Below are 12,758 nucleotides of genomic sequence, written 5' to 3'. Positions count from 1 at the left end.
GGTCTAGTACTCAGTGCTGCTAGCATATCAAAATTTTTGCTATTTGTTGGCTCACTTGGAGACCTTACACATGAGTTGAAGTTCAAGTTTTAGGTAGTTTTTAGCAGCCTACAACTTCTATTTTTGAATATACACTTCACCGTTCATTTGCTCTGTGGGTAAACCATGGCCTCGTTGCCTTAGACTAAAAACAGCCTTGGCGTTAGAGAGACAGGGAAATACTTAAGAGTACTTGCTGCTTTTCCACAAGACCTGAGTTCAAGTCCAAGCATCTATGTCAGGCAGCTGCCTGTAACTCCAGCTCTAGAGGATCCCACACCTCTGACTCTGAGGGCATCAGCATTTACACGTACATAATCCCCAACCACAAAATGAAAATAATAATAAAAAAAGAGAAAAACCATAAATTTTATTATTGTTCTTTGTTCCTGCAGAATCTGTTTATGGGATCAGAAAAAGGTAAGATGAATGTTCTGATTGGCAAGTTTACCATGTATAACAGAAGGAAGAGACCATTAGCTAATCTCTGTAGAGGGAGCAGTTTCCGGTTACAGTCATCTGGGAGGAGAGCCCTGTGGTTGATACACTCTGTACACACTGTCAGCATCCATACTCAGACCCAGGCAAGGCCTTGCCATTTCCTTGGGAATGAGGCACTGGGGTCCTTGACAGGGCCATACTCATACATGAATGCTCATCTTACAGGGGTACACTCGCTCCCCACACTCCACCTTGTGCTCTGCTGCTGTGAGCTGAGTGGCTTCCTCATGGTTCCCACATATATGAACTCAAGCCCTTTATAATCCTGAGCTGGGATAATCATTAGACATTTCTCCCTCTAGTTGGTTCCATTGGGCATGTTGGTCACAGTGTAGTTCTTGGTAATTAAATAGTTTTGCTGTGCTGTTAGCAGATAATAGACTCCCTACCAGTCTGTGCCAGAACCAGGAAACCAGGGTCTGAGAGGAGAATCTGAGTAGTTGTGTATGTGAGCTAGTGTTCCGTTGCTGTGACAAAATACTCCAGACAATCACTGAAAAAGAGAAAAGGTTTTCCTTGGCTCACAGTTTCAGATGTTTCAGTCCATGGCTCTTGGCCCTGTGGCTTTAGGCCCATGCTGGCACAGTCTAGAGTAGTGGGAACATATGCCAGAGGAGGCCTGGTCACCTTATGGGAAGCAGGAAACAGAAAGAGGAAGGGGCCAGGGTCCCCTCAAGAGCACATTTTCAATGGCCTAACTTCCTAATGCTGGCTCGGTTCTGCCACCTCCTGGGGCACCGTGAGCTGGCAACCAAGCCTTCATCACATGGGCCTTTGGGGGATATTCCAATTTCATCCTGTATTCATTTGGTAGGAAGAGCAAGGGCCAAGTCAGTCATGTGACCCTCAGTCCCTTCATGGGCAGCCCTTTGAAAATGGGGAGATGATTCTGAAGTTGGTGGGTTGGAGAGCAGCAGTGGTCTGGATAGATCCTCTTGTCCTCTGTCTGGGCTGTGACTTCCAATCTATTATCTACATCTACTGGTCCTGCCAGTATTGGGGATTGTAATCAAACGTTTCCTGTCCTGACTGCCTAGTCCCAAATAACTGACTCAGGGGCTAAATATGAATTATAAATGCTTGGTCAATAGCTCAGGCTTGTGACTTCCTGGCTACTGGTCATTCATAATTTTATTAAACCAATTCAAACCAAACCAAGTGACAAATCTTTAGTGTACAAGAGGATTATTCCACAGCAGGGGATGGTGTTGACAGCTGCTGGCTGAAAACAGCTAGGCCTGTTTGCTTTGGAAGGGAGGTACCTTTGACATGTTTTTCCCGCTCTGGGCAGATGAAGAGGTGGGCTGTCATGTTGGTGTAAGGGCTTGGAAATGTTATGCATGGCAGAGTTTTGGCATTGTTCCTTTAGTAATAGGCAAACAGTGGGTGTGATTCACAAATACTATATGTGGAGTTCACCTTTCTGGGACTACCCACTTTGCTTCTGGAGGCACCTGCTGGTGGGAAAAGCTTCTGCTGTAACTCAAGCTGTGAGGAAGCTGAAGCCTCTTTCACCACCTCAGTGTTCTGAGATGAATTTGTTTCCTGGCGTGTTCATGGTGACATGAGAAGATGCCTTTCATGCTGGGTATGGGTGCAAGAGAAAACTGTAGCTGGAAGTTTTCCTGTGTTCCACTCTGTCCTGAGGTCCCATAGCCGCTTATAAAATAATCACTCAGAGGCTTATTATTAATTGTCAACTGTATGGCCTATTGCAGGCTTCTTGCTAGCTAGCTCTTTTATCTTAAATTAACCCATTTCTATTAATCTATGTTTTGCCACGTGGCTGTGATGTTACCAGTCTGCTGGCATCTTGTTGCTCCTTGGGCAGTGGGCTGGCATCTCCTCTTACTCTTCTTTCTTCTCCCGTCTCTTCAGTTTGAATGTTCCACCTAACCTTATTCTGCCTTGCCATTGGCCAAACAGCTTTATTTATCAACCAATCAGAGCAACACATAGTCACAGCATACAGAAAGATATCCCACAGCAGAAAACTGCTTGTTGACCAATATCTCTCCCATGTAGGCAGAGCTGGAGCTGCGGCTTCTGCTATGTCAGAGAAGGTTCGGACGCGCCTGGAAGAACTAGATGACTTTGAGGAGGTGAGCAGTCCACTTACAGGGCACATCTACAGCACCCCTGCCGAAGAATGCCAGACTGGGTGGCAGCTCATTGCGCTAGGCTTCCTGGGACCCTGACTTAGTTCAGAGAGAGATACTGAGGCATAATGGCCAGCCACAGGGGGACCTGAAGTGAGCTGGTTCTTCTGGAGGCCTCTTTTCACTTTGTGATGTGGGAGCAATCCCTCTGTCATCTGGGGGCCTTGTCAGTAGTAATATCCAAATGGAGTTATACCTCCAACGGAGCAGCTTTGTGTGGCTCAAAGATCAACCTTGAAGCATTGCTTACACAGGGCTACTCTGCCTATTGGATGTGGCCCACAGGACCCTGTGATTGCTTGTGTATGCTTTTAAAAACTGGCTTGTTGCTTTTAACAAGTCTCAGTTGTTCAATTTTACCAATAAAGACTCTGGAGTCAGATGTTGGGGTGAAAACCTGCTAGCTCAGAGAGGCAGAGAAACACCCAGCTGACCTCCCTCCTCAGCCAATGTCCCAGCCTCTTTCTTCTCCTACACTGCCTCAAAACCTCCTCAAACTGAGAAGTCCCTCCCTCCTACTTCCTGTGTCTCTGTCTCCTGACTCCCTCTTACTCTCTGATTTTTTTCCTGGGTTCACTTCCTGTCAACTGGCTTCTTGCTTCACCTCTTGACCTATGGTTGACTTTATGTAATCCTTTTTACAATATTCAAGCAGAAAGCTCTTGGATTAAAGGTGTGTGCTAGGGCTGAGCCACATCACAACTAGAAACAGGTTTTTCCAGTAAATAACGCAATCTCGGGGGTCACAGTGTGATCAGATATCCTGCAACACTGGCTTGTTTGCCAACTCTTAAAATCTGGTAAGTTTAGAGCTGGGGAGAGGGCTCGGTCAGTCACATGCTTGCTGTACAACATGAGGACCTGAGTTTGATTCCCAGCACCCATGTTAAATGGCCTGGTGTGTTTGCATGCATGTGTGTACATACACCTCTTATGTGCCAGGTGCCTGAAGCAGCCAGAAGAGGACATTGCATACTTTGGACCTAGAGTTACAGTTGATTGTGACACCACTTGGGTGCCGGGAACTGAACCCAGGTTCTCTGTAAGATCAGTGAGTTTTCTTAACTGCTGAGCCATCTCTGTAGCCAAAATCTTTATGCCAGAGCTTCTAGTACCAAGCCGGGTACACAGTAGGTCCTCAGGATATAAGTCCCAGTACCCCATCAGCAGCAGTGCTGGTAAGGATCGTGGCTTCATCCGTGGCAGTGCAGATGCTGGGGGTGCAGATGCTGGACACTGAGTGGCAAAGCACAGCCAGTGCCCAGCTGTTCTGTGTGGAGATGGCGGTCAGTCAAGGCTTTTCCTTTCCTCCTGTGCTCACTTTCTGCCTTCTGCCCACAGGGATCCCAGAAGGAGCTCTTGAACCTGACCCAGCAGGATTATGTGAACCGCATAGAGGAGCTCAACCAGTCCCTGAAGGATGCCTGGGCCTCGGATCAAAAAGTGAAGGCTCTGAAGATTGTCATCCAGGTCAGGCCGTGGGAGGATTTGTGGTTTTTCAGTTCTTAAATTTTCTTTTCTTTTTCTTTTTTTTTTTTTAAAGATTTTATTATTTATTTATGTATATGAGTGCTTTATCTGCATGTACAACTTTATGCCAGAAGAGGGCATCAGATCCCACTAGAGATGCCTGTGAGCCACCATGTGGTTCCTGGGAGTTGAACTCAGGACCTCTGGAAGAGCAGGCAGTGCTCTTAACCACTGAGCCATCTCTCCAGCCCCCCAGTTCTTAAATTTTCAGTGTAAAACTCCACTTCCTTTGATTTTCAGAGTCTTCCCTCTCTCAGGGTCTTGCCCTGGTTCATCTCTTGTGTGTTTACAGATGTCCTTTGAAAAGCCATGATTATGAATCTGTTTGAGAGATGACTAATCCTGGGGCCACCGTGTACAGCTGTGCAGGTTGTACATCCCATGACTCCAGGAACCTCTGTCACTCTAGACTACAGAATTAGTGATTCACCCAGCGCTGTGCGGGACACAGGCCTCGGGAAAACCGCTGTCATATTTGTGATTGTGCACACTAAGGTTTGAGTAACTGTCTTTTAGATTGCCTTTGGAATCTTTGAGATTAATGTCCCCCTCGTACATTTTAAAGATGTAGACAAAAAGGAAAATGCATTCATACCGTAAAAAGAAGTGTGTCCAGCAAATCATCTTCATGCATTAGTTGATCTGCTGCTTGCTCTTGGAGTCCGTCCTGTAAGGAAAAGGTTGTGGGTTTTTTTTTTTAAGATTTATTTTTATTTATGCATATGTGTATGTGTCTTTATGAGTGTATACCATGTGTGTGGGTTCCCGTGGAAGCCAGAAGAGGGAGTCAGGTCCCCAGAGCTGGAGTTCCAGGCAGTGTTGGCCATCTGTTATTGGTGCTGGGACTGAACTCAGATCCTATGGAAGATCAGCAAGTGCTCTTAACTACAGAGCCATCCCTTCATCCCCAGGAAAAGGTTTTATTCTGCTCTTTTGCCCTGAAGATTCTCCTATCTTGGCAAAAAGTACTTTGGTCAGGCGCTGGGTATGTGGCTCAGTTAGTAGAGTGCTTGCCTAGCATTCAGGAAGCCCTGGGTTTGATCCCCAGCACTGCACAAACCAGGTGTGTTGGCATACAGCTGCAGTCTCAGGACCTAGGAGGTGGAGGTGGGAAGAGCAAGGTCATCCCCACCTCCATAGCCTGCTGAAGGACACCTGTCTCATGGTGATGATGATGATGATGATGATGATGATGATAATGGTGGGAAGCAGCAAGGTCATCCCCGCCTCCATAGCCTGCTGGAGGACACCTGTCTCATGATGATGATGATGATGGTGGTGGTGGTGGTGGTGGTGGTGATGGTGGTGGTGATTTCAATTAAAAAGAAAAAAAAGAAAAGAAAACAGTAGAGCCAGTGGGGCCCTTGGAATTAACCTGAGTTGGATCCCCAGAACCCACAGTGGAAAGAAAGAACTGAGCCCTGCAAGTTGTCTGACCTCTACGTATCTACCATGGCACACAGTGGTCTGCCCCCCTAACCCCTACACTCAACATAAATAAGTACATGTACAAAAATTAAGAAAATTGAAAGAAGTACTCAGGTCATGGTCAAAGAGAGAATTCACATGCACCATGTTACTGTCTTTGGAGCAGCGTGTCTGAAACAGCCATTTCAGTTCAGAGGGCCAGCCATCACTGCCACTGCTTATCATGGTAAAGGGACTTTCTCTTCTCTCCGACTCTTGTGAGAGAGGTTAGAGTGAGGGGTGTGTGTTTGTGGCACTCAGAGTGTTTGAAGTTGAATCTGTGTGCAGGAGGGTGGTCTTTCCTGGGGTTTCATGACTCAGGGAAAGCTGGGCTATTTCTCCCATGCCCTGATGTTTATAGAGTAAATACTCCCGGAGAAAGGGCCTCTCATCCTGCCTGCAAACCAGGGTGTCTTCAAGTTCAGAGAGCTGCAGGTGTGTGCACCGCAGAGTGACCGCAGCCTGGAACTTGGGACTCCAGCAGAGGCCAGTGGCTCGGGGAAGGAGTCAAACAGTGTCTGACTAAGCCTTAGCTGCTGGATCCTAGAGTTGTGTGTTGCAGACTTGTTTGTGTTGTCGCCCCAAGACTGCCCGTGGTCAGAGGGCGGAGTCCACATTCAGCTGGCTGGAGTGGACCATAGAGTTTTCTGGCTGACTCAGGAGAAGATAGAGGGACACGGAATGAATAAGGACGGACTTAAAGAGAAGCTCGGGCCTTTTCGATCTGGGAAGGTCTATCAGGTTTTACTATTCCCTAATATTTAACTCCCAAGCTTTGTTTTTAATTAAACAGTGAAAGAAGTAGCAATAGTTGTACATGCTTTTGGAGGTTGCTCTAAGGGGATAATAAAGACATGGCGTATAGGGAAAGAAGCAAGGTCCCCTTGTATGCTCTGCGGCTGGCTTTCTTTTCTTTTTTTCTTTTTCTTTCTTTTTTTTTGTAGAGCACTTGTCTAGCTGGAGAGCAGAGAACCTGGGCTCTGTCCCAGGACTGAAATTCCCCATCAAAGTAATTTTTAGCACATAACTACTACATGTTTAAGCCTAGAATTCAATGACTTTGAGCTTGGTATAGTGGTGTACACATCTAATCCCAGCACTGGGGAGGCTGGGTCTGGAGGATGACTAATTCAGTGTTAGCCCGGGCTACATCTCAAGACCCTATCTCCCCAAAGAGAAGAAATACAGTGACTGTTAGTACATTTATAGCTGTATAAGTATCCCACACAAACCAGATTTAGAATATCTTCATCACCTTAACTCCCTGTCTGCAATCAGACCCCACCATACTCCTCCCAGAATACCACAGCCTGTCTTCTGCCTCCACCCTGGGCATGCCACAGGATAGGTGCATTCTGTACATACTCTTGCATCTGGCTTCTTTAACCAGCTGAGTGTCTTTGTTTCATCTGGTGTGTTGTGTGTCGATGCCACATTCCTCTGAATAGTATTCTGTGGCATGTGTCACCGCAGTTTGTGTACCCGTGAACGGTTGACGATGCCCTGTGGGTTCCACCCTCTGGATGGTGCATATAAATCTGTGGATGTAATATCATTTTCTTGTCTTCTGGGTGGATTCCTGGGAGTGACCCTGCTGGGGTGGGAGTTGGGTTTCTGTTTTGATTGTTTAGAAACTACCAAACTGCTTTTGAAAATGGCTGTCCCGTTACGTTCCCACCAGCAGTGTTAAAGACACAGTCCCTCCATAGCCCTCCACACTCCCTCGCCTGCTGTGCATGTGCAAGTGTTGGTGTGTGTGCGTTGGCACATACATGACAGTCAGAGACAGCCTTGGGTGTCAGTCCTCACTTTCCACTTAGTTTTTGACGAGGTCTCTTATTGCCCTGGGTTCTGTGTGCCAGACCAGCTGGCCCAAGCCCTGGGGATTCCTTCTCTGCCTACAGTCTTGCTGTAGGAGCCCTCAGATGTAGGGGATTTGAGCTCAGGCTTTACCTGCTGAGCCACCTTCCCAGCAAACAGCTAGGATTGTACTTCATTGAAAAGAAAACAGAATACCCACTGACATTTCAGTGGTTTTCTAGTAATGTTGATGAGTTTGACCTCAGGCTTAGTAACATGTCAGCAGTCAGCTAGTGAGTAACCCTGTGTCTCAGCCTGTGCTGCCAGTGACGCTGAGCCTGGGAGCTGTGTGAGAGAGACCCTCACGTCCGAGCTGCACCCAGCCTGCTTTCATTGGCATCTCCGTGGACGGGGTGTGCTTATGTCACTGAGTGCTGCGGGCTTGCCTTTTGGTGTAACAGCCTCACAGGGCCCTTGTTAGAAGTACTGCTTCTTTGGTGTATTGGCTGGAGAATGCGCGTGTGTGTGTGTGTGTGTGTGTGTGTGTTTGTGTGTGTGTGTGTGTGTGTGTGTGTGCGTGTGCGCGCACGCATATATGTTGATACACATGTACGGGGGGGGGGTACGTTTGTGTGCATGTAGAAGCCAGATGTTGATGTTGGTTGGGGATCTTCCTCAGTTGCTTTCCCCCTTATTTTGAGAGACAGTCTCTCACTGAACCTTTATCTTTCATATTTAGCTCCTGGCTGGCTAGCAGGCTCTGCCCACCCAGTGCTGGGTTGCTGGTGCATGCCACCAGGCCTGGCTGTTCCAGGAGTGCTGCAGATCAAACCCAGGCCCTCATGCTTGCATGCCAAGCATTCTACCCACTGACTCATCTCCCAGCAGCTCCCTGGAGAGTCTGTGTTTTTAAAAAAATTATTTCTTGCCAGGTAGTGGTGGTGATGCATACCTTTAATCCCAGCAGTCTGGAGGCAGAGGCAGGTGGGTCTCTGAGTTTGAGTCCAGCCTGGTCCACAGAGCGAGTTCCAGGACAGCTAGGGCTACACAAAGAAACCCTGTCTCAAAACAAAACAAGCCCAAAGGTTTTTTTTTTTTATTCTTTGAAATTAATTGTATCATTTCCCCTCGTCGTTTCCTCCCCCTAGACTTTCCCATATACCCCTCCTTGCTCCCTTTCAAATTTATGGTCTCTTATTTCATTAATTGTTGTTACATGCATATATATATATGAATACATATCTATTCATAGATGTAACCTCTTCAGTCTGTATAAAGTTACTTCTGTGTATGTTTTCAGGGCTGACCATTTGGTATTGGATAGCCAATTGCTGTGTCTTCCCTGGGAAGACTGTGTCTCCCACTCTCAACATTCCTTAGGTTGCTTGTGTTCGTTTGTGTAGGGTTGAGGCCCTGTGAGCATTCCCCGTCCATGTTAGCATGGCCTGGTTCAGCTCACGGTTAGGCAGTCAGGCTGGTGAGACTATGCGTGTCCCTTGATAGTCTGTATTCTTAACACCCTCCCCAGAGCACCCAGGTCTTACCAGAAAGGGCTTAGGAAATGGTTCCATGACCTTTATATCCATAATATCTTCAAAATGGTGTTCTATAAAGTAATTTTACATCAAAAGGTTATTATGACTTTAACTTGGGATTAAAAAAAATCTGGTTCCTGTCATCCTTTGTAAAACACATGTTCTGTGAAACCAGCTCGGGAGGGAGTCAGCACACAGCTGTCTGGGACGTCCCAGCTGGGCTGAATTTGGAGTCTTCTGTTGGACTTCTCTGTCTTGCCTGAGTTGAGGCCCCCTGCAAGGCAGTAATGGAGAAGTGGGGATGTCACTCCTACGAACCATGGGGTGTGGACTGCAAACAGTCTCTGGGATTTGGGGTTGTTTGGGTTTGGGGTCCCCCCCCCGCCCCGCTCTGAGCCCTAAAATTTCCCCAAGCGATTGTTTAAGTTGGGAACTCATAAAGGACTGTGAGGATCACAAAGACAGCAGGAGCTGGAATCCTGTATGCGTCCAGATGCCACCCTGGTGTCAGGATCCTTGTTTTAACAGCTCACATCTCTGTGCCTTTGAACATCTGGGCTGGGAGAGGGTTTCCACAGGTCAGGCACATTGTTTATGCATAGGCATGTTATGCACAGGAGAAACTTGGCCACTCTTACAGTTTAGATGCTGGAGGATGGAGCCAGAGTGGAAATACATACCCAGGGGCCTCAGCTTGCTGGATATGTCCTGACTACCACATGCATGCCCTGCTCACCAGAAATGCCTGTTCATGGACCTTTCTTTAATGTTCAATTTACTTACTATTTTATGAACATGTGGTAAGTGTGAACATTTGTGCAGGCATGGACACACACACGCAGAAGCCCCAGGAGGACTCCAGGCATCTTCCTCTGTCACTGTCTGTCTTACTATTATTATTTTTCAAGACAGGGTTTCTTATCTAGCCCTGGCAGTCCTGGAACTCTGTAGACTAGGCTGGCCTTGAACTCAGAGATTCGCCTGCCTCTGCCAGTGTTGAGATTAAAGTGTGCTACCACTCCCAGCTTCTATCCCATTTATTTGTTTGTTTGTTTGCTTGTTTGTTTATTTATTTATTTATTTATTTATTTATTTATTTATTTATTTATTTATTTATTTATTTATTTATTTATAGGGATCTCTCACTGAACCTAAAACTCACAGTTTTGGCATTCTGACTGGCAGTGAGCTGGCAGAATCTGTCTCCACTTCACAAAGCTGGGGCTGTAGACATGGGTGACCATGCCTGGTCATCTCTGTGGGTTTGGGAGATTTGCGCTTAGATTCTCAGGCTTGGACAGCAAGCCCTCCACCATTGTCATCCCTCGAGGCCCTACATTGTTTTCAAGTGCTATTTCTCTATCTGAGGACCAACCAGAGGGATGATAAGACACAGGAAAGCACTTGGGTGCCTTACATTTGAATTTGTAACAACTTCAGGGCATTGCATCTAATTCTTTAAAGTAGGAAAGCCAGTTCCAGGGGATCTGATGTCCTGACTGGCCTCCACAGGCAACTGCACATATGTGCGTGTGCATGCTCACCCAATTAAATTAAAAAGGAGCTGGAGAGATCGCCCACTGGTTAAGAGCACTGGCTGCTTTTCTAGAGGACCTAAGTTTGGTTCCCAGCACCCATGTCAGGCAGTTCACACCTACCTCTATCTTCACTTCCAGGGGGATCTATCACCCTCTTCTGGCCTCTTTGGGCACCTTTACACTTGTGGCATACACTCACACAGATGCACACATAAAATAAGCAGAAAGAGGCTTTTTTCTAGCTATAGCAGATGTCTTACCTCAGCCCTGTGGCTGCAGTCTTCTCGAGTATTGTGAACATGTCAGTGGTCCTGTGATCTGCAGGAGAATGGGTACAGCCAGCTTTGACAGTCACAGTTCCAGAGAAACACAGTCTCTGGAGGCTTGTCTTGGTCCCTTTATGTTAAGTTCAAGTGGAGTGTGTGTATGTATGAATCATCGACATAACTTTAAGAAGTCATGGGGACTTACTTGTGAGACCATTTCAAAAGACCATGTGAGGATTCCTCCCACGGTGACATAAACCCAAGGAAGCCAGACTGGAAAGTTAGTATAGGGATTGGTCATGTGAGAGGACTTGGCTGGAGAGATGAAGCCTGGTCCTGGTTCGGCAGATAAAGAGGATTCTTCCAGAAAAGTCTTCCTCGTCTTGAACCTGTGGCCAAGCTTTTCAGGGCATTCTGTAGGAGGCCCTGTAAGCATTCTGGTTCCTTTTGTCAGAAGTGTAGTGGTAGGTCTGGGAAGGTGACTCACAGGGCCGGAGCGCTTGCTATGCTCAGGAGAGGACTTGAGTCCCCAGCGCCCATGAGAAAAGCTGGACATGGCAGGGCTTGCCTGTGACCCTAGCTTTGAGAGTTAGAGACAGGCAGATTCTAAGAGATTACTGGACAGCAAGCCAGGCAGCCTAGCTGAAACCAGTAGCTTCCGGCTCAGTGGGACACCCTGTCTCAAGAGAATAAGATGGAGAGCAATAGAGAAAGACACTTGACATCTTCCTTAGACTTCCATATGCACACATGGGTGTATGTCTGCATGCACACATGCATACCACACACAAACACACAAAGAAAAAGTAAAATGCGGCTAGAGAGATGGCTTAGCATTTAAGAGCACTGGCTGCTCTTCCAGAGCACTGGGGTTTGATTTCCAGCATCTACATGGTGGTTCACAACCATCTACAACTCCAATTCCAGGGGATCGGACACCCCTCTTCTGACCTCTGGCAGCACGCAGGCACATGCATGGTGCATGTACACACATGCAGGCAAAACACCCGTGTGCATAAAGTCTAATAAATAAAGGAAGAAAAGCATGATGGTTTTTCTCATCAATGTCCCAACTCCCCACTGGGAGAGGCTGACACAGGGTTTGGCACTCATTGGTGTGTTTACTTGTTTACAGAGATCATTAGTTTTCCATACCTAGAGGTCGGAGTGAATGGCCTCTCCTGTTCTCTCTCTTTAGTGTTCAAAGCTGCTGTCAGACACGAGCGTTATTCAGTTCTACCCAAGCAAATTTGTCCTCATCACTGACATCCTTGATACATTCGGTAAGTACCGTAGTCATCATGTATCTAGGAAATAGATTTGTTTTGTCCGAAAGTGGTTACAAGTGGTGCTTAGGTTGGGTTCTGTTGTGGCTGTAGGTTGATAATCATGAGGGAGACCAGACTGCTCTGTGATTTTTTTTTTTCTCCTGTTTTTAAAGTCAGGTCAAAAGGTTTTATATATAGAATAGCATGTTATATATATTGTATACATTTTATCTTAACGAAGTAGCAGGTTATGTTTTTATTTTAATTGACGCATGGTAATTATCTGTATTTAAAGGTCACAGTGTGGCACTTCAGTCCAGGTGTACAGTGTGTGACAGTCAGGGTCATTGGCATGGATGTCCGTTGCCTCAGACGGCTATCATTCCTTTTGTGACCACTCACAGTCCTCTGCATTAACAGGTTGAAATATTTAGTAATTGCTGGGTCGTTTGTGTGCTATGCGTTAGAAGTCATTCCTCCCAGCCCATTGCATGGGGCGGTCTTTACTGAAACCCAGAATGTTCTCTTTTCTGATCTTCATATAGGCCAATAATGTGATGAATGGCATAGGCAGGTCAGTGGCACGTGCCCTGGCTGAGCTCAGCTCCATTGCCACTTCGAGGGCACCTGGAACTTGTACCCATAGGATCTGTGT

General features: G+C 46.7%; 1 protein-coding gene across 1 annotated transcript in view; it reads left to right on the top strand.

Annotated features, from left to right (window-relative positions):
- Vps35l (VPS35 endosomal protein sorting factor like) overlaps positions 1–12,758 on the top strand; it is a 108,969-nt gene that overhangs the window by 8,950 nt on the left and 87,261 nt on the right. The window contains exons 5-8 of the mRNA XM_059268177.1: positions 435–459; positions 2,566–2,642; positions 4,041–4,169; positions 12,034–12,118. Of these exons, the coding sequence (XP_059124160.1) occupies positions 435–459; positions 2,566–2,642; positions 4,041–4,169; positions 12,034–12,118 (316 nt within the window). The remainder of the gene's footprint in view (positions 1–434; positions 460–2,565; positions 2,643–4,040; positions 4,170–12,033; positions 12,119–12,758) is intronic.

The sequence above is a fragment of the Peromyscus eremicus genome, chromosome 1 (assembly GCF_949786415.1).
Source record: "Peromyscus eremicus chromosome 1, PerEre_H2_v1, whole genome shotgun sequence".
NCBI lineage: Eukaryota > Metazoa > Chordata > Mammalia > Rodentia > Cricetidae > Peromyscus > Peromyscus eremicus.
Note: the sequence above shows the minus strand (reverse complement) of the source record. Positions and strands in the feature narration are given on the sequence as shown.